This window comes from Periophthalmus magnuspinnatus, chromosome 19 (assembly GCF_009829125.3).
Source record: "Periophthalmus magnuspinnatus isolate fPerMag1 chromosome 19, fPerMag1.2.pri, whole genome shotgun sequence".
Taxonomy (NCBI): Eukaryota; Metazoa; Chordata; class Actinopteri; order Gobiiformes; family Gobiidae; genus Periophthalmus; species Periophthalmus magnuspinnatus.
In genome coordinates, this window is record NC_047144.1 from 7,410,446 (window position 1) to 7,436,096 (window position 25,651).

A 25,651-nucleotide genomic window follows, 5' to 3' on the forward strand; every position below is an offset into this window, starting at 1 on the left:
CCTCCTTCAAAAAAGCCCTGAAAACTCACCTGTTCAAAACTGCCTTCAAATAACTGCATCTCCTTTTTTATCTGTTTTTTTTCTTGTTTTGTCTGTCTTGAATTGTGTCTTTGAGTGTCATGAAAAGTGCTAATAAGTGTTACGTATTATTATATTGTCACCATTTTAAGTGAGTACGAGATGCCCAGTGAGCATCAATTAAAAGCAGAATTAGGTTTAAGAGCTTTATTATTGGTTTACTGCTTGTTTGACGTAGGACCTCTGTAAATTCACATGAACTATAGTACAGTTTACATTATTAGTACATAAGGAACATTCATTATATCCATAAATCTGGACAGTCATTGTCAGTACGAGCTTCATTACCTGGGCTTTTAATTTCAGACATACACCCTCATTTGCATAATTACATGTCACTCAAGTGCAATAACAATGACACTTCAGTTAAAGATACTGTACAAGCTACTCAAATAATCTATAGGATTATATTTAGCAAAATAAGCAAAACATGTTCTTGATTTGTTTTACAGTAATTATTATATACTGAATATATGGGTGGTGTAAAGTTAATTGACTAATGTTTAGTTATGCACGGTGAATGTTATGCCTGAACAACAAAAACAATAGGTATGACTGGCCATTTTAGGTATCTTTAAAAGATCCAATTTCAGTTGTGGCAGACTGTGTCATTTCACTTCCAAATAAAAAAACTATCTGTATAAATACTAATACATTACTGTAAGGGTGTCTTCTTAGTACATTAATATGTTGGTTTACTAATTACCATTTACCATATACCATACCATATAAACAGTCATTGCTTTGCTCTAACTACAACTACAACTCCCTTAAAAAAAAAAAAAAAAAGAAAGACAGAAAAGTTTTTATAAGGTTTTAACTCCTATTAAAAATAAAAAATACAAAAGCATAAGATTTATTACAAAATTATCTAAAAACATAACTGTGCAACATCAGCAGAAACCTGAAAAATCCCCAGGCACATATGATGCAACACAGAAAAACATGACACTTGTAAGTGCTACAATCTATACCAATAAAATAACATCATATTTAACAACATGTACAGTTTTATGGAACACCTTCATTTCATCATGTAAGCTCAATATTGGTTAGTAAAAAACAAACAATGGGTTCCTTCAATTGTAAACATTTACAATCACTGGCCACGTTTTAGGCACAGTGCCACACTTTGCTTCTCATGCCTCTTTTGTGACATTTATAGCACTGATTCAAATAGGTGTCTATACAACTACTCCATCGTTTTTTCATTGTAACATTTTTTTATTATTATTTTTTTTGCTATAGCATCAAATGTTATCAGAAATGCATGTCATCTAATCACCATCTGTTTTTTTTAAGTAACATCCCAAAACAATGGCTTTTCTTGACTATTTTTTCTAATAAAGTGGCCAGTGATTGTATTGGAAGAATGTGTGAAACAACATGCAGCATAACTCAAGAAAAAAACAAGCCACAGTGCCATAACCACAGCTTCCATGCTAACACTTAAACAATCTGATTTATACAATTTCCTGTTTCTACCTGGACGTAACCCAACACTTTTCACTACCACTCCACTTTCCCCTGTCTATTTGCTCTGAACCCACCCCACATCCTTTGACTTGTGTCTCCATTGACTCGCCTTTCATCCAGAGGTCATTGTTGCAAACAATAAGGAAACACTACACCCCCCTTTGGGTATGCCCCAATTCACCCATCTGTTTCATCTGTTTCAAAGATTGTCAGGCGCAAAGAGTACCACGGTGTCTGTACCGGTGATGATTTTAAGCAGTTGTAAGGTGGAAGCTAAGTAACATTTTTCAAACCCTGAATCTGGATGAAAGCCTAAAACAAAACAAAATAGTGGCCAAATATTGATTGATTTACTTTTAAGACTGTGGAGAGAATGACAGAGTATTTCCTTTCTGAGTAGAGTTTGCATGTTCTCTTTGTGTCTCGTGGGTTATCTTCAGGCACTCCAGTTTGGCCCACCAGCCCAAAACATCCAGTAAAGGCAAAAATCCTCCAGCTAAGTAGTCCTGACCAAGTCGAGCTCAAGATCTGGAGATGGATTTTAGGCGTTACATTGTTGTTGCCCTCTGTACTACAGGTTGCCCTGCAAATCTGGAGGAACTTTGCTTAGACCACTGCCACAGGTGTACAGTAGGAATACATTTGGACATGGCCAATTTCACCCAGAAGCATTGTAAGTTAAATTATCACAGTGTCTTATGGTTTTGTCTTTGAAATTTACTGCTAGAGCAAATGTCTTTGCTATGTGAAAATGTATTTAGATTGAGCAGTGAATGAATAATGAACTGGGTTTAACTATAATGTGCTTACATTTGATTGTAAATCTACAAGAAACCCTTAGAAAAACAAAACTTCAAGCCCTGCATTTTGCTCCTCTCTCATTTTCTAACACACTGCAGTGCATAGCTTACACACATTCTTACAGTGAGCTCTAGTGTTGACATAACAGTATCTGGTCCCTAGAACAGCACATTAGTTAAATGAAGCAAAACGTGTGTGGTATGTTTGCATAGTGCATGCATGGAGAGTTACTATACTGGATGAGTTTGGTATTTACAAAACATGTACATAGAAAAGTGGAATTGTTTCCTCTTACATCTTCTACAGGAGATTTCAGCAGATTTTCAGCGTTGATCAGCATTTGTCCAAGTCACAAGTTTGTGCAAAACTTTGTCAAGCTGATCAATGTCTTCTGAAATGGTTGAAATTGAGAATGAGTTTGAACAAGTCTATGTGTCTCTTTCTGTTGTAGATATTTGGATGGTGCGTGCCTCGTCTGGTAGCATTAGCAGGTCATTTGTCAAAAGTTTCACAAAATGTTACATGCTGCTTCTCTTTGGTAGATTTTTTTTTTTACAATACAAGCATTTGTTAAAAAAAAACAAAAAAAAAACAAAACTATAAATTAAGTGAACACTGACAGAAAGGTTGAAAGAAAAAGATAAGAAGTTGAAAGCTCAGATCCACTGCGGCCCCATATTTGGTAAAGTCACACTTGGATCACTTGTAAATCTTCTTGAATAACAGATACAGGTTCAATACATGAAACAATTATATGAGTAAATATATATAAATATAAAAATATTCAATTACATACAGGAATTTCATGGCTTTATCATCTAAATTTTTGAAATATTTTTGATGGAGATTGTGGTTTGTAAATTTGATGATCTATGGGTGCTGGCTTTCCAAGGCTTTAGATAAAAGTTGAGTTTATAGGAGCTATGAGCAAGGCCTTAGTATATAAGATAGGCTTTAAGTGTTCAGACTACAGAAGTGGCAGTGGGCTTCATTGCATTCGGACCTAGGACTAAACTTTGAGCAATATCCTCTCTGTTAATTTTGCGCAGCGCGGTGCACAGAGTGTCGATGCTGGCGCTGTCCTTGCTGGCCCAGTCAGAAAGTAGCGCTCTGACGGGATGGTCTTCCTGCCTGAAGATGGCGATTCGCTCCTCCTCGTATCCCAGGAGACCGGCCAAGTTGGACCAGTCACTGTCGTCCATGTTGCAGTTGTCTCCAGCACTTCCTCTGAACAGCAACTGCTCCAGTTTCTCTCTTGTGTGAAGAGGTAGCAGCAGACAGGGCTCCTCTTCCATGGTAAGAACTACACAAGAAGGAAAAACACATTTTATTTCTACTTTCAGCAGAAGTTTAACGACAGTGTAAACCAGGTGCGCTAATCAGCTTGATAGGCGTGACAACGCAAGGCACACCTACAAAGAGACAAAGGCAACCAAGATGACACCTGATCGACACCTGACCATATCATGCACTGAATCCAATGAACAGTGTGTAAAGCTGTGAACAAATACCAAGCATGTGAGAATATATGTGATTCACATAATTTATTTAAGTAGTTACTTATTTACTTATTTATTCATGTATTTATATATTTAGGCTTATTATTAGATTGGGTACATTTGAGTATGTATTTAGCCTGTTTAAAGGCTTTTGAAAGTTTGACCAGTATTCTAATTTGTTTTTCCATGACAAATAAAAAAATAATATTTTGATAATTTAAGACTAATTTTATTTAATAAGCCTACCATGAAACAAGCTGCAATTTCTCCAAATAATGGAACTTTTTTACCATCCACTTTTGGAAGTGCTAATTAAAGTCATTTATATTTTTTCTTCCTCAAATTTATACATTATGGCCAAATAAATGAAATGAATAAACAAACAAATAGATCAGAAGGCTATCTTTTTTTGTGGCATGTGGCGTGTGAGATCGTATTATCTCCTGTTGTCTTCATTGATAGGTTTTTATGGTGCAGTCTGGCCAGTGAATCAAAAGCCTCAGATCAATAACGATCTCATCCATCCTGCACCTGTATCTATCTTCTATCTGTGGGAGAGCTTTTACGTTTTTGCCCCATCCCGCACAGCTCCTTTACCCAAGTGTGTGAATCTGTATACACCCACAGCCTGCTCTAGTGGAGTGTTTGGATAAAACTGTCAGGGCATGATCTTGCTAGGATTCTCTGCACCATGTCTAGTCGTTTGTTATTATACAGTTAACTAATATTAACTATATGTTGTCCTCTATTGTTTTCTTACTTTGTGTATGGAGCTTCAATTAGTTAAACAAGCATGTGATTTTAAAGTCCTTAAAAGTCTTAAACAGGTTTCTCGAGAGTATGTGCTGCCAAACCATGCATGTTGTAACACTAAAGGCTGTCGCAGTTACGTTGAAAAGTTGCTGATAACTCTAGACAGCTAATTCCTGAGGGAAAATTCTTTTCTATTGACTAACAAAGTGGGACATTTTAAGGTAAATCCAATGTTGACTGGCCACAACCTAAAAGTTGGATGTTTTAAATGTTTGTACCACTCAAACTTGTTACCAGGGGCATCACCACCATTATCACCAGGTTAACACCTAATTGTGGTCACAATAAACCAATTCTGGTTTAATCACAATAAGCAGCTACATGAGTGAGCTAAAGAGGGCTTCTCTATGTAAATATCCCTTGAGAGAAGAAAAATGATGCCACTCACTGAAGCTGAACTGAAGAAAACACAGTACTAACTAAGGAATAATGGAAATACAGTATTTAGCTATTTGACAATTGTGTCTATTTAATGACAGCAACACCTCTGAGTTAAAGGTAAGGTCTTTATTCGTGTTGTACTGATGTGCTGCACTGTGCTGCACAATGAAACCGCACAGACCAGATGAATGTACTTGTTTTGCCTGGTACCTGTGTGTGTCTGCGTCTGCCCCTGCTGCTCCTGTAGACTCTGGCTGTCCACTGAGATGCCACTGTCACTGTGCAGTTTCTCTCCCTCTGGCGATGGCGTCTGGTTCGGATTGGCTGTACAGTTGTTGGCTCCCTGTTTATTTTGCTTGCAATTATTCCACCTTAAATCAAATAAAAATCTGTTATTCAGATCATGTCATTGCAAACCACCAATCAAATATCATTGAGGACCAATACACAACTTCAAAGTTTTATAATAAGAAGGAAAGATAATAACATTATCATTAGTTGTGAGAAAAAAGCATGAAATCAATGCAAACAATGAAATTGTTACACATCAGTTACTCGCAATATGTTCCCACAGTATGACAAGACCACAGGTCTAAATTACAATAATTAACTGCAACGTTCCCAACAGTCAAACATATTCAGAAAAGCTATACACATAATCGATGTTGTACAGCTATACAGCGGGGTCAAAATAGTCAAAATAAATAACATTTGATTCATGACATTCAATCTCAATGTCAATAATATTGAAATGACTTGAAGATAAAGTTGAAATAGCAAGTATGAAATTGTTAACCAAGACAGAAACTTACATCACGTCTAGCCAAAAAGGATAAGAGAAACACTTGATTACATATGGTCAACATTAGTGTTATCACGATATTAAAATTTCAAACTCAATTTCAAAACTAAGGAATAGACTCGATACTCAATACTGATTCTGATACCACAATAACAATAAAACTCTTTCTTTAGATAACAGAATGTGATTTCCAACATGAAATCATGTGGTCTTATGTCTGTGTAATCCCTCAGTCGTCCAGTCCATAGTGGTCCATGTGTGTATACTAGTCTATGTGTCTTATATTTGTTCTGCAGCTCAAGATCATTCTAAAGCTATTCAAGAAAGCTTCATTTCTGTCTTGTGACAGTGACTTTTTTAGTGTCAATACCTGAATAATACCTCAAATGAATATATAGTTTCAGTACTAGTTTCAGTATCGATTAGTATCTGATTTATGATACTTTGGAAAACCTTAGTCAACATAGACTATTACTATTATACATAACACAGATGCTGCTGTAATTGCTGCAAGATATGTGGACCTGCCAAATATGGAAGACAAATCTCTACCTTTTAAATATTATAAAGGCCACCAAACCCCCAACTCCAGCTGCCAGGATGGAGCAGTAGACTGGGATGAGCTTGTCGTTCAGGCCCTGGTAAATGGGCTGTCGGGAGTCCCCTCCTGTGGTGGTCGTGGTGCTTTCAGTGGGCAACGGCAGAGGTGGGTCTACGAAGAAATCCCCATCATCTTCTTCAGTGCTCATGGGGGAGGTGACAAACGGAGGGGGGGACAGGGTAGGGGTGGCTGGAAAGGGCAAAAAGTAGTCAGTGTTGATAGACAGGTTAATTCAAGGTAAAATATTTGATGAATGAATGGTGAAAAGTGAATTAAATAGTGGCCAAAGAAGATACAAGACACATGTTCTTTGTAAACTGATGATTTAAAACCCTAAAAATGATGGACTGATTCTGCTTTTTCACTTCCGATACCGATATCGATACTTTGGCTTTAAGTACACACAATACTAATCAATACAGTGTAGGGACTGAAAATTGTACTTGTTTCCTTAAAACCCAGTTAACTTATTACACAAGAGATCCAATTGTGTTATGGAGCTGTTATCTACGCCTTAAATCACTACTGAATGGCTTCATATGAATAAAAGTTCAAACACAGAGATGTTGTCTTATTACATCCAGTTGAAGGCCCAACCACGATGTCGGCTGAACCAATATCATGGAATCGATGTCTGATCGATGTCTATGATTTTTTATTTTTTTGTAATAATCGTAGGATAGAGTTGGGGGCAGACTACTACTAAAATATGCCTGAATAAATCAAAATATATCTTAAAGTCAGAGAAGCCTGTTTGAGACTGTTGTGGAAAAATATCAGTTCTAGATGAAAAGTAATCAATTTTTGAAGCCTAATGAGTTTTGAAATACAAAAATGGTTTATTCTTTGCTACAGCAGATACAGACAGGACAGAGCCCAGGATTGCCCTGGTCACAGACTGTTAGCCTTTTGGTGTCCCAAGTCTCTCTTCTAAAGCATCTGCCCCCCTGGTCCTTAGTCTCCCTTCTCTCCTGAGCATCTGAGCTCTGAGTATTTATACCAGAAAGACAAAGCTACATACATTTCAAAGCAGTGACTTTTGTTTCACACCCATGAGAGAATGAACTTTTACACCTGAGGACAGCCAAGACAACAAAGGCTTTCCTGGAGGATGGAGACAGAGCCTTCACACATGTTAATGTCTGCTCTGGGTCTCTGCATTTATACAATGAGTACATTTCCATTTCCATCACAAGACAAAAACCTGCCAGGAGCGAGGGGGCAATCACAGTACAGTGCAGGGACTCATCTTTAGATCTTGAGCTAGACTTGGTTAGAACACCTAGCTGGAAGATTCGTACCTATTGTACAAAACACTCAGAGGAAACCCACTGAGAAATAGAGAGAACATACAAACTCCACACAGGTTTAAGGAATCAAACCAGGGATATAACCATAATGGATTGTGAGGAGTTTTTTTTTTTTTTTTTTTTTTAATAACCTAACCTTGGCAGATATGAGCCTAGAAGAAGTAGAAAAACATTGATAAGGCTGTTGGAACTAGAAAAGTGACTGAAAGGAGCCATAAAAGGAACAGATTAAATAAATGGCAACTGGATTGTCCCTTGTTGCTACGTTTGTTGGCTAAACCCTACAAGATATGTTGCACCTCCAATGAAATCAGCACAACCCCTGATACAGCAAAGATAAACCAGTGCCTAATGCACATGGAGAGATGGCACACCACTTGGTCATTTCCCTTACCCTCAGGGAGCCATTACCAAGACTAAAAGCAACTTTGTCCATCTCGTCCTGCCCACTCACCCCTCCTAACCCCACCTACCCCCCTGCCAGCCCACACCCCGACCATTAACGCTCAAGCGGACATGTTCGCTGCCTCACCACGAACATGAAAACCTATTCTGGCCTGTCTCTTACTTACTGTTACTCACATCATCAACAGGAAATCACACTGTCAGCTCCCCAGGGCCCTAAATACCATGAGAGCGGACTAAGTGAGAGGCATCCATTTCACACTAACCAGACCAGAAGATTTATAATGAACCTATTAACATGGGTCCACTTGGAGCTTCTAGGTAAAGGAATTCAATGGAGATTCTTCAGGCAGTATGATGTCCATTATTAGTGAGCTTTAAAGATATTGATTTTTGTCATGAAGCAGCACTAAAAATACTTTGTTTGAACGATAGTGGTGTAAAGTTACTCTGAAGCCTGAGAGGGGGAGATTTATCCACTTCACTTCAAGGCTGGCTTGGTTAGATATGTTACATGAGAAAAGAGTTTGCATCTCATTGTATTCCATGTAACCTTTAAATGACCTTTGAGTTTTGTGTTTTGATACATCTTGTGAAAAAACAGCAGGAACACTTTATAATAACTAAACTTTAGCCATAATAAAGCATGAATAAAGACTTTATTCATATTGAATAGTTAGAATGTTAGAATAATTCAAGTTTAGTTACTATAATTAATACATTGCTATCATTTATTTTATTATACTTGCACAGTGTTCTGTTTAAGTCTATTTTCTAATATTTTTTTATCTTGTGTTTTGAGTCTCTATATCTTTTCTTGTGCTGTTCTTAAACTGTTGTGTTGCAAGCCTGTAATTTCCTGATTGTGGGACAAATAAAGGTTGTCTCACACTATCTTATCTTAATGCCCTAACTCCTAACCCATTATTAAGCAGTTACTAAGCCTGAATCATTCTTTATAAGCTATTTCGTTAATATGAAGTCTTTCTTCTGGGTTAATTAAGGCTCTGAAAAGTGTATAGTGTTATCACAACAACTGCTGATTGCTGATTTTGAACATGAATGCATTAGTGAAAACAGCAGTGGTAATTACAATCTACTTTAACTTGGTGTGAATAAATGTTTATCAGTTAAGTTACTACAGATTTGATGACACAAAATAAACTTTGCAATTGTTATATTACCTTAGCTGTTATGCAAAGCAACTACCTAATCCTAATTGTTTTCATAGGTAGGTCACTCATCTTGATGTAGCAGTGGTGTAACTTTTGCTTTTCTAGTTAGCTGAAACTGTTGCAGTTGGGTGTGGCCGACGAAAGTGAAATGAACAGTCTACTCCCAAGACAAAAACCTGCCAGGAGCCCAGTGAGCCCAAACTTTTTTCATCAAGGGCCACAATCAAAACACAGACTGAGGTCCGATGGAGGGCCATAGACTGGTGGTCGATACAGTGAATAATTGTGCATTTATAACAGGTTAGAACGAGCCACCAGATCTTTATTCATGCTTAGATCCTTAATGTGACACAGTTAATATCTGATATTAGCTTTATCATGGTAGATTTTTCAAAACTTGCAGTAAAAAATAATGCTTAAAAGTAATATGGGCCAATTCACGTGGAAGCCTGGTCTAAGGGCCACATTTGACATTTTTAGTTTGGACATGCCTGGTCTACTCTATCTACTGTATTTACAAACAAAACAGCAACTGAATTCACAATGAATTCACATAGAGATTTCAATAACACACATAAATTGAAATATTCAGTTTGATAACGTTGGTTGGTTCAGTTAATGCTACTGCAAATACAAAGAGTGGCAAATCGCTTGTTGAAAAAGGTTAAAGGTTAATCATATCTAAAGACCCAACAACTACGGTGCATGTGTATGTGTTTTTTTTATCCAAATAGAGTGAAAACTGCTAGAAAAAATCACTATTAAAATATTTTAAAGCTATTGCTCTTGTATTGGTTAAAATGGCAGCATTACTGTTTAAACTGTGTCTTGGGATTACAAAGAACCTTGTACCTTTACTCTTGTGTATATTGATCTTTGAGAGCATGCGTGTGCGGTAATCTGCAGCTACCACACCTGGGTCCTCATTCCAGCAGCTTGTTAAACAAAACAGGTGTTACTGCAGCTTCCTCATGAGCGCTTTAATAATGGTCTTAGATCTGCTCTCTAACTAGCTGAGAACCTCTCAAGAAAAACATAGTTATCTATCATGGCATGTCATTACCAAAGCAATAAGCCAATAAACCCAACACAAGGGACTTTAATAGCGTTGTTGTTGTTACAGGTAAAGCCGGGATTATTTCAGATACGTGTTCCAGCACTACCATAGGCACTCCCCTAGGCTTAAGTCCATTAATCAGATTTTAATTGTGGTAACAGTTTGAGGCATCGAATGAATACAAAAAAAAAAAAAAAAGAAAGAAAGAAAAAAAAAACATACAGAAAATGCTTAATTAAATCATATTCTGAAAAAAATAAACAGAATTTCTACTGATAAATAATACAGGTTGTTATGCATATGGTAAAAAAAACCAACTTATTACAAATTTCACTTTCAAAGTTATTGGTGTGTTCACACTTGCACAATCATCACATCTAAACTGATTGCAAACTGGGACTAAATCTGCAACTATACCTGGACTAGACCTACACTAAAATGATGCACTTCTACTCGGAGTTTACAAATCATTGTGACTGGTTCAGTTCTTCTGTCACTCAGACCTTGACATCGTTTGACCAATAGGAGGAATGGGTGGGATGAGTAGACAGTATGTATCTTCAATTTGATTATACACCAATAAGAAACGGGATTATGATATTTTCCTGGAGCAGCTCTATGACATTGTCTGTGTGTGGCTGCGCTGCGGCAGAAAGTGATCGGTGGTGATAGAGGTCAAGCAGAGAAATTAGAGAAGGCCTACAAGAAACTCCATCGCGTTTATCGACCAGGACTCATTCTCAGCAGCTGTTCCTCCCTCTGCTACATGGGACAAATTCATCTGCCTCTCTGCACATCTCTACATAACTATTAACATGATGAATATTCTACAATTAATGTATTACAATTACAATCATCAAAAATGGGACAACAATTTTCATTTTTTTTTTTTTTTACTTCGTGCATGCCCTTATTTGTATTTGTATTTATTCAGTGTGTTTTTATGTTTTATGTTGCACTTTATCACCAAAATAAGTTCCTAGTTTGTGAACTGTGTTCACAAACAATGGCAATAAAAGGATTCTGATTCTGATCTGATTCTGATGAATGTGTGGACATATAAAGTGCAATTGTTGAAGATTGATAGGCTTGTGGTAAAATAAATCGCTCATCTCTCTAGTGAAAATATGTAAACCAAGGAGCTTATTTTAAGAAAACTACAAATACAAGGAACACACACACACATATATACTTTATGTATACTCAATATTACTACTGACCCAACTATGCCTCCCAGAGAGAACCCACTGCCCTCACAGAACCCGCACGAGCACAAAAATGAGTGTTGTCCTCACCCTTGAACCAGGAAGACCCTCTTTCTCTCCTCTCCAAATGATCATCTCTCAAAAATGTCCCCGGGAATGTTGAGGGCCACATTCCAGTCAGACAGCATGCCACTCTGGGCCATTTCTAGTTTGAGGCGTAGTACGACTCTGACCTGTCACTCTCCCTCCCTCACAAAGCCCACAGTGTGTGCGGGTGATTTCAGAAAGGTTAGAATGAAAGGTCAAATGTGCGTAGACTCTGAATGGGCGAGACAGTCATCAATTTATCAATGGCAGCCTGTCTACGATTGAAAATGTGAATTGTTTGAGCACTTAGGGACGCTTCACAGTTATAATGTGGTAATGTTGGAATTCTACAGATCAGGAATTTTGAAGGAATTCTGGCGCTTCATTATATTTTCCATTCTGTCATACCAGGGCTGCTAGATTATGTAAAAAATTGAATTATAACCAAATGCGTGATTATGTTAAACTATTATTCATGTACTGTAATATTAACCTGTTAAGGCGAACTACACATACTTTCATTTATTAGAAATAGTGTGATGTACTTTTAATAGCCACTGTACATTAGGCAAGTGGCTTTGCTCTAGGCTTTGTGGGGAAGAACAAGAACCCATTCATAACATAATTTAATGATTTTATTTTTATTACACCATTTTTATCAAAAATTTACGAAATAACTTTAATCACAATTGATATTTGACTAAATGAACAGCCAGCTGTGACATCATACAAAAGACCCTCCCCCATTCATGCCTTCTTCTCTTTCATTCTGATTTTCTCCAAGTCTACTCCAGTGATTCGATTGGACAGACCGTGAATGCCTTGCATGGATCTTGTTAGCAGATTTTGTTTTGTGATTTCGAGGGCAGACTGTCAATCGTTAAGGTCAACCAAACGCAGGAAGGAAATGCCCCCTCCCCAATGCTACTCACCTATCCATTAAATAACGAAATGCACTCGGCCCTACCATCCCCCTCCCCTCAGCAACTTCCCCTTGACTATGTCCACGACCTTCATCCGCCATATGCCAACTGCTGATCTTTGATGATCAATAAGTTGCATTGATCTGATGGAAAACATTGGAAGTGCCCATCCAGACAACTGTATAAAGTATAAAGTATTTGCATGGTTAAACCAATGTAGTATTACAATAAAAATATTTTCTGTTGCCATGGTTTATAAAAAAGAAAGTTGTATTGTGCAAAAAAAATATATTTTTGTCAAATGACAATTTGACAAAAGCTTTCAGTTTAAAAGAAGATATGAATTTAACTCAATGGGAATTGATCTTGTCATGGACTGTTATCACAACTAGCCACACCCACTTTGTAACGCAATCTTTCACTATAATCCAAAACCATTATTCTCAAACAATCAAATGAGTTACTTACAAGCTTGTCCAAGAAGTTGCGACGTTAACATATATATTGTCTGACATAATGCAAGCAAAATCAAGTCATCAAAAACATTAACATTTTTACTAGATTTAACTAAAATAACAATCAATTTTATACAGTCTATTTACAAAGTACAAATGACTAAAATAAATTAATACAAATCATTTCATCAAAGGAATTCTGAAAGATTTGGACAATGATAGCAGATGAAATGAGAAAACATCCTTTGCCCTATCCTGAGAAGATTTGTGAGGATTACTCTGCTGCTCAGTGCACTTCCCTGGGGTAAACTTATATGCCCTGATCTTTCACCAAAGACCCCCTTTTCCATACAAGCCCGAGTCGCCCTTTGACCCTTGGCCTTGCATAGCGGCTGACAAAAGAGTAGAAGTCATATCACACTTCTTTAAGATAAGTATCTGGCCTCAGCTCCGGGGGTCTATGTTTTAGTCTTAGAAAGAATCAAAAAGATTTCAGCTCCTCCTATGTCCCAAAATAAAACACTAATCCCATTTGGTGGTGCAGAAGAAGCTTTTCACATGACACGTCAGCCTTAGCCAAGACAAGGGTGGTAATGGCTTCGGGGGGAACTTTCAAAAGACACATATAACTAAATTAGACTAGAAACATAAAACTAGAAACAGAAAAGTGGCCTACAGCAGTGATCAACTGGGCCAGTCTCTTGTACACTGATACTGATGAATGATAGAAAAGACTTGAAGTCATCTGGACAACATTTTTTTAACCATGGATCACATCTGGACCAATGAGGGATTACACCAACTTAGTTAAATGAAATGCACCCAAAAATATTCATGGCAATATATCCCTAAAGCAGACCATGACATCAATACTGTGTTAGAAAATAAAGTATTGTGATGTATTACTTTTTCAATTTGGTCACACCCCAAATTATAATCACAATTATTTTTTCATATTATTATTTTTGTTATAAAGAACATTATCTAGTATATAAACGATGAGACGTTCAGCCTAAAACGTAATTTGACAATAAATACATTCATTTGTGGCAGAAGTAGTATCTTTGGCCCTTACAAATATGGTCATAACATCCAACAGTGATCTAGATCTACACTAAAATGTAATAGTTTCATATATCTTGGTTCAATCAGTACTAAACATATTTGCTAACTGGTGCTGGGCAATATGGCCAAAAAAAATGTATGTCAGTCCTACTGCTGACAAACACCAACTGACCACAAACTGCAAAAACATAAGATTATAAATCTCTACAAATAACCTTACAGTGCAGTCAAGGTAATGTTCTTGTCCTTCTAAGGCCTGACTCAAGTATTTCTAATGTCTCGTGTTTAGACTTGTCTTGTTCTGGGGAAGCGGCCTTGCTCCTGCTCCCCCTCCAACCACACCTCGCTGTTTTTTGGGGCTGAATTTCCTTGAGTTAGCCTTCGGGCTGGCCTGCATCGCCTGGCTCCACTGCACTAATGTTTATGGACGTCTGGCAGCGCGGCCGATTTGTAAACACTGATAACACTTGTTGCATTAGAAATCAAGAGCCTCAAGATTGGGTTAGAGGGAGGAATAACGCACAAAGATGAAGACCATAATGCAAAGCGCTGTGGGGCAGAGTGGCAGGAAAATGGAGGAGGTTTTGACTTCTGGTTTTCCCTATCTCGATCTGAAGATGAATCATCAGTGAATTAACCCCTTTTAAGGCCAAGACTCAATTCAAGCTAAATAAGATCCTGAATGGGCGACGCTGCTGTTGCTGCTATAGAGCGAAAGGGTAGAACAAAATCATATAGTGTCCAAATGTTGTTGTAAAAATCCTAAAGCAAATTTTACTGTAACTGTTCTTAAATGTTTTATTTCTGATAATACAGAACCATGAATTTTATATTGTACTTTTCCTTTTTTTCTGTCCCTTTGACAACCAAGCATTCTCATTCTGCATTAACACAAAAACAAGGTGATTGAAAATACACAAGTACACAATGAAAGAGGAAATTCAAAAATTGTGGTCAAATGTTTTGACCATCAAGACAATGCAGCCCGTATGAGAAATAGAAGTTAAAAAGACAATATCTGTTTTAGTAATGATAAAACATGGACAAAAATAAAGATAAAGTTTAGAGAGACAAAATATCTAGTGTCTTATGTATTCTCTGATAATTTTGTGGTTGAAATGGTTTAATCCAGTCTTCTTTCCTTGATGTGCAATTTTACTTTTATAATTTTACAATTAATATGAGTACTGGGACAGGGTTCAAATGAGGTACGCCGCATTAAGACCCAATCCTTCTTCCACTGATGGACAGTGGAATAAGGATTGTACCCCCATGGGCTGCTCTATAAGCCCACACAGACCAAGTGCATCATGGGAGAAGCACAAAAGACCCTCTTTAAGTCTAGCCTTCGCTTCTGAGATAACAACATCCGCTAAAACCACTGCTCTGACCAACTGCATTGCTCATCAACGACCTCTTTTCTTGTCCCCTCACAAAAAGCGTTGATTTAATCTGCGAGCCATGGGGTTACAGTGACTGCAGTCGAGAGGAATTTGTGATTTGGGGGTTTGATATCTACAGAGAGCTCAAATATAAAGGAAATCCAGAGGAATGACCTTCTTCTAAACTCTTCTGATAGAAAGAGTGCGGTCTTTGGATGAGCTGGACGGGATGATCGCATTGTAACATGCTGCATTTTGACATTTAAGTCCAACAATGTCTATAGTGTCAAACTCAGATGGGGCGATATGCTCTGAACAATGCTGACGCCCAGTGTTGTCAATACAGTGAAAAGTATAAATGATCCATAACGTGACCCTGACAGCATATCCTGTAATTCATGTTAGAAAGCATAGTTTGTTAAATGCTTGCCACTGTTTTTATAGGGTCATACAGAGCTAAAACATAAATCTATAAACAAGTGAATTATCTGTTTTATTGAAGGAATTTCCCTCCTCAACAGCATGAATGGCCATGTGAATCCCAACTGAGGTTATAAATTCAGCACTTGGAACAAATAGTCGACTATTAATGTGGTAGATGACTAGATTTACATAAAATGAATGCATTGCCTTTTCTGTTTGATTCAATGAATGAATGAAAACATTGTTTTCTGACTTTGTAGACAGAGAAAAGTGTTAGACAGTAACTTCTACTGAAAGGTGTTTTGGTTTGGTTTATTGTTTTAACTTATGTTATGGTGATAATATAAGTGATATATAAATATAGAATATTTTTCATAAATTCAAGCTGCATCCTGCAAACTGATGCATTAAGATATCTGGGTTGCTTGTGAGTAGTAGCAACATGAGGTAAATACAATTTGCACTGAAAGAAGGGGCTCATTTATTACATAAATGGGACTACACTAATGTATACAACTGTAATAAACACAGTTTATTCTTACCCAAACAGACAGTGTCGCTCTTAGGGGTACACTCCTGGTCCACGTCGCTCTCCTCACAGGTGGAGCAGGGCATGCAGGGCTCTCTGGAGCTCTCCTGGTCTGAGTACGTGTCCATGGTGCACTCCTCACACATAGTGTCACGGTCCTGCTCACAGGCTACTAACATGCCCTGGCCCTCAGGACACCTGGTGCAGGGCTCGCAGCGCTGCGTCACGCTGTTCAGGTAGTAACCATAGTTACAGGCACAAATGGCGTCATTAGCATCAGTACATGGGGTCTCCATCCTCATCAGACCTGTGCACTGGGTGCAGCGCTGACACCTCTCTGTATGGCTGAAGTTCTCTGAGAAAGTTTCACCTTAAAAACAGAAGAGAAACAGAGAGTGAAATAGTCTATAGATTATCATGAAATAAAGACAATGTTCATTATTGTTATAATGGCTCTTTTCATAAGTTCTGATCATAATGTAACAGTAAGTATAGAACATAATTTGTCTTCCTAAGAACTTGAGGATAATCTTAGAACAGTATTGACAGAGGCAGATCAAACTTAGAAGTCTGTAATGAGACACTAGTCTAAATCTCACACTGTGCCTATCAACACGGCTTGTGAACCTAAAAGACGTCCTAGGACAAATATATCCAGGACACAATCAATACTCTATGTTTTATGGAATTCTATTTCAACTGGATAGAGAACTGGGAAACACACTAAATTATGCAACAAATCCATTTGTACCCGACGCTTCTGCTGCATGTGTGTGCGTCACGGAGGTGCAGAACATGCTGTAAGCAGGACAATGCTATCTATGCATTTTGTCTACTGATGTCTAGACTTTTATGGGATTTAAAAAAAAAAAAAAAAAAAAAAAGCACAAAAACAAGAACTAGTTTGATTATTTGTTTTCAAACAAGTCTATTTGTGCTTATAGTTGTGAACAGAAACTAAAAGTAAACCAAACTGTGTGTGTGGTAAAGCAAACAACTCATTCCCCAACTTTCTGAGATTCAGTGACGTGTAGCGTATGAAATTTTGGGTAAGTGGCCCACCAACCCTGAGAAAGCTCTGATGAAAATAAGATTAAAATCAAAGAAGCAGATCAGATAAAGAGAAAACCAACGACAGAGATAAAGGAAGCACTGAATCATCATGAGACACAGAAAACCATCCTGTTACTGTCCCCCATTATCTTCTATAACACCCCCCTTTAAAAACAGACCCACCCCCACGTCCCGCTGGTGCTCTCAGGGCCATTATCATAATGCCACACATCAATAATGCAAGTCAATACATTAATAACGCTGGCCTGAAGCATGGAGAGAGATGGGAAAGAGAGGGAGGAGGGTCCAAGAGGGATGGAGAGACGAGATACAGACGGCTAGTCCTGGCTCAGCATTTCAAATCAAAACACTGCTCTTTCCACGGTCCAACATTCAAGATTTGCAGATTTGTTTTTATGGCCCATAGAAGGATTGCCAGAGCTGTCTGCTTGAGCTGCTCCTAATTGTAGAAAATGTGAGGTTTTCCATGCTCCTAAATGATTTCTTGGCCTGACATGTTTATGAAGCAGAGGAGGAGTTGGGGTTTGTCCCAGTGGAAGCAGCTGGACTTGGTCTGCTTCATGTGTTCATTCATCCATTAGCCACATGCTCAGTGAACAACAGGCAGCTAACCACAGCCTGTCTTCTCCACTGCACACTAGAGCACATCACATTCTGCATGACATTCTAACAAGTCCCATAAAGAGCCAAGGGTTTAACTACAGCAATAAGTTTTTAGGTCAAATATTTGTGCTTTTGTAGTCTTAATATAAATATGGAGATTTGCTAAAATTTCTTGAATGTCAGTTACTATGAAACCAGGTAGAAACATCAAAATTAGAGCTGCTGGGCGATATGATATTTTTTTCCCCAGTCATATTGATCAATCTCAATTTCTGAATTTTTGAAAATGTTAAATTTTATGTTGGCTTATCCAACACAATTTTCTGAACATAAACCTCTCTAATCAGTGCGTTTACACAAAAATGTAGTCAAACTTGTTCCTCAAAAGTCTGAACTTTGCTCCCAACCACATGCTTTTACTGACATGTGGTTGAAAGGCTGCAGACCTCTCGATTAAAAGGACCAAAGCATATCGTTGACAATTAGAAATGACTGAATCTCCATCTTTAAATTAAATTCTGTTTAATTGCTCAGCCCTGATCATAATATAAACAATCAAATATAACCTAGTCAAATATAATCTGGATTCAAGTCATTTTTAACCCTTGGTATATTTACTTTTGTAGTATAAGAGCAATTGTCCAGTGTAAAATGGTTAGACCACATATCAGCACAAACAGTTACTTTACCCCAGTGCAATGTCTGAATATTAAAAATAAAGCAAAAACTCAATTGACATGTTGTTCAACCACTATGTTATCAAATAGCTTGTAGACACTTAAGCCCTATCAGCCTACATTACAGATACGATCAATACATTCGAGGTGTTCTTTAAATATCCTAGTGTTGTAATGCTATCTGATGGAGTGCTTTCTATTTTGCATTTAGTTTTTCCATGACTTTGTATCTGTCTGGCCTCACACTTCACTTTTAATGCTGCTCTGGACAAGATCAACTCCAAAATATGACATGTTTGAGCAATGAACTTCTTAGAGATCGTGAACTTTTAATTGAGAGTGTTCTTAAGAAACTATTTGGATTTCCAAGTATGATGTATTAAAATACTAAATAATGTCCATACACTAAATCGCCAAATCACCAAAGAATCACCACATATAAATTTCCTTAAATAACCAGTAAAATCCATCCGTCTAAGAACCATGTATAGCGTTTGTTTGTATAGATGGAAACAATATATCTTTAACATAATTTTTACAGTTTAGGGGGCTTTCTAAAAACATTTATCCTTCCAAAAGAAACTATTAATAAATCATCTTCACCTCCTTGTTTCTTTGACTTCTCTCACGACCTGAATGAGAATCTCGCTCCAACTTTTGCAGCCATTCTGCTCCATCCTTCATTGACCCTAAAGAAGTTTTACTACTACTTCCTGGTTTGTGGAGCTAGAAAATGCACTTGGAAAACTCTGGGAACCGCGCAGAAGTGGATGAGCCAATGTTGGCTTCTGCAGCATTGACCTTTGACCCCCCACTCTCAAATGGACATGTATCAACCAGGGCTAAATATACTTTTCAGCTCTGTTGTGAAAATCTGGCCAGCTAATCTTAATCACTGTGAAATAACTCCACTAAATATCTTTACTTACTCTTTAGAGCAACATTTGGAAAAGGTCTCACATCTCAATCCTCCTCCATGGTTCTCATAAAATCTTACAGCGCGACTCTGCACCTCTCCCTACATGGTAAAGGCCGTACAGAGGGCAACGGCACTGCTATGCACTCACAAGTAAGCTAGTTTACTACCAACCAGCAGCTGAGATCCAAGCCTGACATGAATTATGCTTTTCTCACCTGTAACAGAAACATTATACATCACTACTCATCCAATGACTCTTTCTTCAGACTAAACTGACCTTATCTATGACCAAGCCACAACTAGAAGTCATATAAGTCAATCTAAAATGCTCATTTAGGAGAAGTAGAATAGGCTCTGTGCAGATTGCGTATTTAAAACTACTTTTAAACAAAAAAATATATGTTGAAAATATTAGTACTTGGAAACAATTAGAACAATACAAAAGGGGTATTAAAAAGAAGGTAGCTGTAAATAAAAAAAGACAAAGCTACAGATATTTTAAAGTAGGTTTTCAAGTTATTCACGTTATTTAGAAGTAAAAGCTCTACTTCATTGTTTTTCTATTGACAGAACATGGTGCAAAAAAATCTTGGTCAGACCATTACACATTATGCTTCCACATTCTTCTCATCATTAGTATAAATCAGTGGAAAAGAAGAGATAGCACGCAACAAAGACAGTTCTGGGTTAAATTGTGACTGTATTCTTCTTGAATGACTTCAAACCAAAGCTTTGAAATGTAGCACCAGGGCAGCGTATCAAAATGAAATCACTCAATCATAAGTCAAATGAGATCAAAAACAAGTGTAGACAAGACGCTTCTTGTGCCCATTAACATGTGATGTATGTGAGATCACCGCAGCTGAACTTCAGAAATTAACTGCACCGCTTTTTGCTAAAATGTCATGAATTTTCTTTTTTCTTTTTACTGCTAGTTCGACTGCTTTGTGAGTAGATCATGCGGTTAATTTATCATGATTATTACTAAACATTAAGAAGCGTGACAATTTTACCAACAAAGCAAAGCCAGTTCAGTTCAGTTTGCACAAAAAAAATGAAAAAAAATATAGTTTTCAGAAAGCCAGTCACACACTTAGAGTATACATTAGACAACAGCAAGAAAGAATGAAAATTAAGGATTTAACTGTTGTTTGGTCATGATGTCAATAATTGAGATAACTAAACATTGATATCATGACATCCTTATTTGCCAGTATCATAAATTCAGTGGAGCCATGGTTCTGCAGTGTGGGTGTAACTGTCTCTGTCACTCACTGTCGATGCAGGGAGCGCACACCGTCTGAGTGACCCCACATTCTTTAACAACGCCTTCTCCTGGCTGGCACTGCTTACAGCATTCTCCGCTGGTTGTATACTGGCCCGACGAGCATCGCGAGCCCTTATTGGCCAGTGCTCCAACCTGTAAGATTGACACATAATTCATTATTAGACAGGTTCATTTAGACAAATACACTTTTAAACTTTAAAAGTATCTGACCCTGTTTGGATTTTATCTTGAAACTACTAGGGCCATTCATTCCCATGGCCAGGGTCAAACATTAGGAGATAATTCATGAAGCACAAAATGCATGGGCTTATATGTGCTACTCCATATCCATCAACTTCAACATACCGCTCATTTTGGTTGTGAAATTTAAGTTTATTTTGACTGTTGGCCTTTTCAAGAAGTATAAACAATACAATTCAGTCTGAAGAGTATTTTATAAGATTGTCCAGTTTCAGCCACAGTGGGTCACATGGCAGTATTGTCAGCCTCAAGCAAATGTAAATACTGAGACTTTTATATTTATATTACTCAAGAAATCTGATGTCAGCTTTCAGATAAATATGGTAAGTATACTCCATATTTACACCATATTTATGTGCTGCAAATGACCTTATTTGACCTCTCACTTTGCCTGCCTAATACAACTTACTGACTCACGTTTTAATTTTAATTGAAGGTTTGTCAAAGACAAATGTCAACATTAGACTTAAGTCACAATACATTTTTGGGCTACGCTGAATCAAAATACTCTCAAGGGGATCTAGTACACCTGCATTTCCTGTTAACTATCTGTTGTTGTATATCACCTTAAAAATATTTGGATTGGAGAAAGTAATGTCTGAGGCAGCGAGTAAGGAGAGGTCAGTGGGTAATGTGTTTCATAGATTAAAAACATATTTCACCATTTCATTTTTGGTTTGCCTTAATAAATATATGGCTCTAAGTTTTACAACTTACAGGCACATGCCTTAATAATATCAAAATTACAAACCAAACCAACTTCTTGTTTCGCTAGGTATTATTGTGTATTATTAGCACTTACTAACTACATATGTAAATAAACTCGTGGCACGTGTTGTGTTTGAAGGCGTGTTTGGACATAAATCATCTGGCGTTGGGCCTCAGGTGTGTGCAGAATGCTGTTGACAAGAGAGAGGCGTGTTCCCCCGGGGGAGTCAGCTGGTCTGTTTCTCTCCCATTTGTGTCTATGTGCAAGAGTTATATGAGAATTTAGTTTTACTTGAGTAACGAATGTTGGGTAACATTTGTTACTTAACATTTTATACTTCAAAGATGATTTATTAACTCATTGTTGACATAGACAATGTTGACAATAAGCATATATTTATCCTATGTCAATAATTTATTGATGGAAATGGTTATTTTATGTTATTTAACTTTTAGGATGTATCCGACATGGAAGCGTAATATCCAACAGTAATATATTCTACGCCTGATTGTCTGTTTCTTTTTAACGACCTGAGTATTGACTTAGATGTGCGTGTGTGTGTGTTGCACAGGTGAATGCATGCAGACTCCTGCCCTTCACGGCTCATTCACACTAGAGCCTCTGCTTTTCAGAGATGTTGTTCGAGTTTCAAAGTTTTCTGTCAGGGGCCTCTTAGGGAAAGTTTAAACTTGAAAGAAGCATGAGCAGTCGAGTATCTGTGCTTTTAAAAACATGACAAGTAACATAAAATATATGGTTTATTACAAAGATACAGTGAGGGGTTTCTACATGCAGAAGTAATGAGCCTAAGGTGTAAATGCACTGATTTGACACTCAAGTTACTTATACTACACTAATACAGCAAGTACTACCACGGTCTTTATACATTTCTGTATATATTACTCGTTCCCTTTTCAGTCACACAAGCTATTTTAGTTATTCAAAACTAGTGCTAGTCTATTTCAAGACATCTGGATCTGGATCTGTCTTTCCCTATGAAATAATCCAAGTAAATATAATCGCAAACATAAAAAGGAAAAAAAAAATGCAATAACTACTCTATGCAGGCCAAGGCAGACAACATCTTAAAAATGCTCCTTTTAACATATAGCTGTGTCTGAATAACTGACTGAACACAATCATATCTTTGAAAATGAATAAACCCCAAGTACATATAGCCATCCTTCCTACTGGAACCGCCCCTATATTACAGTGTCCACGCCCATACATTTGCACAAACGCATAAACAACACAGCATTCACTCACGGCTCAACAAACCTGTTCCCAAACTTGTGACTGACATTTTGAATAACCACTAAGTCCTTTAACTTTTCTTTGACCCTGCTACTTGCAACGGGTGTGGGCGAAACATAGCTTACAACAAACATTTAATGCATCCTGATGGTTTTAAATTGGGTGCATACAATTGAATTATAATTGCAGCATGTTTGTGTGTACTTGTAATGAAAAGATGCACGACACTTAGCGAGTTGCGGCACGACTTTTGCTCCTCTTGTAATTGGGTTTCAATGAATTTCAAGCTTGTACCTTTACCCCTCAAGCCAAACAGACAAGACTTTGGCTAACACACAACAAATCCATCTGGCCGTGTTATAACTCCAGACCAATTTTACTAATGCCCCCAGTCAATGTTCAGTTTGAGGCACTTAACCTTTGCACTCAGCTGTCAGCACTTGTTATACCATTTAAGATCTGCCGCTACTATATCAACTCTTCCATAGAGCCTAGCCTAATTTAAATCCATATCCTAGACTGGAAAACACTGGTAGCATTAACATTATGGTGGTTAATGAGTTCTCAGACAGCGCTGAATCATCTTGAACCAGAAAAGGGAGACTGGAGACTGGAATGGTGATGTGAGCATGAGGTGAAAGCGTGAGGGGGGAGGAGGAAGGGGCTTGTATCAATATTGCATGCGCTGAGCCAGCAGAGGATGCATAGCCATCAGAGGCAGCATCTGTCATGTATCTGGGACAGTTAAAGCCAAAACTAAAAGCAAACCATGGTTTTCTGGGTAACGGGATTCTTCAACTATGAACCATAATTATAAAATTGAACTTTTTTTTTTTTTTCAGTTCACTCAGGCACCCCCTTCTCCATTTATCCAAACTGTGAAATAACACAAAGAGGACACTTGATATTAAAAGTAAATGGTATAATAACAAGCAGTATAATAAGAAAATATAACTGAGTAGTGTTCCAGTCACTATTATTATTATTATTATTATTAGCATTTTTCAGTAGTATTTAGTAAAAATATCTACTGTTAGAAGCACTGTGATTGTAAATAATTATGTAAGAAGTTGTTTAGCCATTGCAGCTGGTCAAGTATTTTTAGTTAGGACATAGAAAAGGTGCTTTGACACCAGGATAAGACAAGCTAAATAGATGTTTTCATGAATGTGTAGGGCCCTGGACAGAATTACAAATAAAATCACAGAATAAAACTACCTGGTCTCGACTTTATCATCTGAATTTGACTTCAATGAATCAAAAGAGCCAGAGAGAAAATACAGTAAGTTGCTTATATCTGCTAAATCAGTCCCACGTGGTTTATGGATGCACTGACTCCACAGAGGAGCTGACTGCGCCGGGGGTTTTGTCCTCCTGTCCTGTCTCTAAAGGACCATGTAACTGAGAAGGGTGGAACTACAGATGCAGCGACAGAAGCGACAGAGTATCCGTCTGAAAGGCTGCAGTACATCCGCTGGGCTTTCTGCATTGTCGTTTGGCTCATACGGGACAGGTGCAACTTCTATACGCAGCTTTACGCACGACCACAACCACAACCCAGCCCCTTTTAAACGTGTCATATTAAAGAGCAAATGTATGGTCTACACGTGTAATAGTTAATGTTCAATTACAGAGGAATTTGCGTCAGCACGTTTTTAAAGAGTTGTGAAATCTGGACCAATCAGGTGTTGACGCACAACGTAAGGATTCTCCAAAAACTTATAAAACTTAATAAAGGGTAAAACTCACCACTCCGAGTAAGATTGCGATGAATGCGGGCTTCATCCTGTGTGTCCTTAGCATTTTCTTAAAGGTTTCCGTCCAAATTAAGGATAAAAAGGATGCAGCGAACTTTTACCGGGGAGAAATCCACCCGGCTGACATTTCTGCGTCTTGTCTGTTTATTTTGCGTAAAAAGTGAACGTCTATCTATCCGCGTTGTGGTTTTAACTTCAGTGGTGGATCACAAAAAGTACAGTCCTGGGGAACTCCGGTCCATCGGTTGTCCCGCACAGATCTGCCTCACGCTGGGCTCCAGTGACAGGACCGCGCTTCAGCAAAGGAGCCATGACGTGTCCACGCCCACCGCACGCACGCACACTGTACACACGCACACACACAGACCTACTCGTGTCTTAAAAGCTTCAATCAGACTCCAAGATTGTGCTGCTGACTTGGACAAACTGCCAATCTGAACTTTTGATTCGCAGTCTAAAAAAAAAAATGTTGAAATGTTCTTTTCAGACTATAGGCCTATAAACTACTAAATATGTAATAAACCCATTGCAACATTTAGACAGGCACAAGCTAAACTGCTCAGTAAGATACATCAGATTGTGCGTAGTATTTTAGTCATTCTCTGGTATTCCTCTTTTGGATGGTAATTCTACGTTGGGAATCTTTTATACAACAAATAATTT

General features: G+C 37.8%; 1 protein-coding gene across 1 annotated transcript; it reads right to left on the reverse strand.

The window, feature by feature from the left end:
- Positions 1-210: 210 nt before the first annotated feature.
- Positions 211-25,271, reverse strand: ngfrb (nerve growth factor receptor b). Its single transcript, XM_055229668.1, has 6 exons — positions 24,981-25,271; positions 21,016-21,160; positions 16,481-16,837; positions 6,403-6,640; positions 5,259-5,419; positions 211-3,658 (listed from the first exon to the last, which is right to left on the reverse strand). The coding sequence occupies exons 1-6, from the start codon at positions 25,032-25,034 to the stop codon at positions 3,318-3,320; spliced, it is 1,296 nt and encodes a 431-aa protein (XP_055085643.1). The 5' UTR covers positions 25,035-25,271; the 3' UTR covers positions 211-3,317.
- Between the last annotated feature and the right edge of the window lie 380 nt (positions 25,272-25,651).

Coding starts and splice junctions, on each gene's coding strand:
- ngfrb (XM_055229668.1), bottom strand. CDS start 25,034: ATGCTAAGGACACACAGGATGAAGCCCGCATTCATCGCAATCTTACTC. Junction 6,641..16,480: donor GAGCGACACTGTCTGTTTGG/GTAAGAATAAAC, acceptor TGCCCTTTCCAG/CCACCCCTACCCTGTCCCCC. Junction 5,420..6,402: donor GCCTTTATAATATTTAAAAG/GTAGAGATTTGT, acceptor ATTTGATTTAAG/GTGGAATAATTGCAAGCAAA.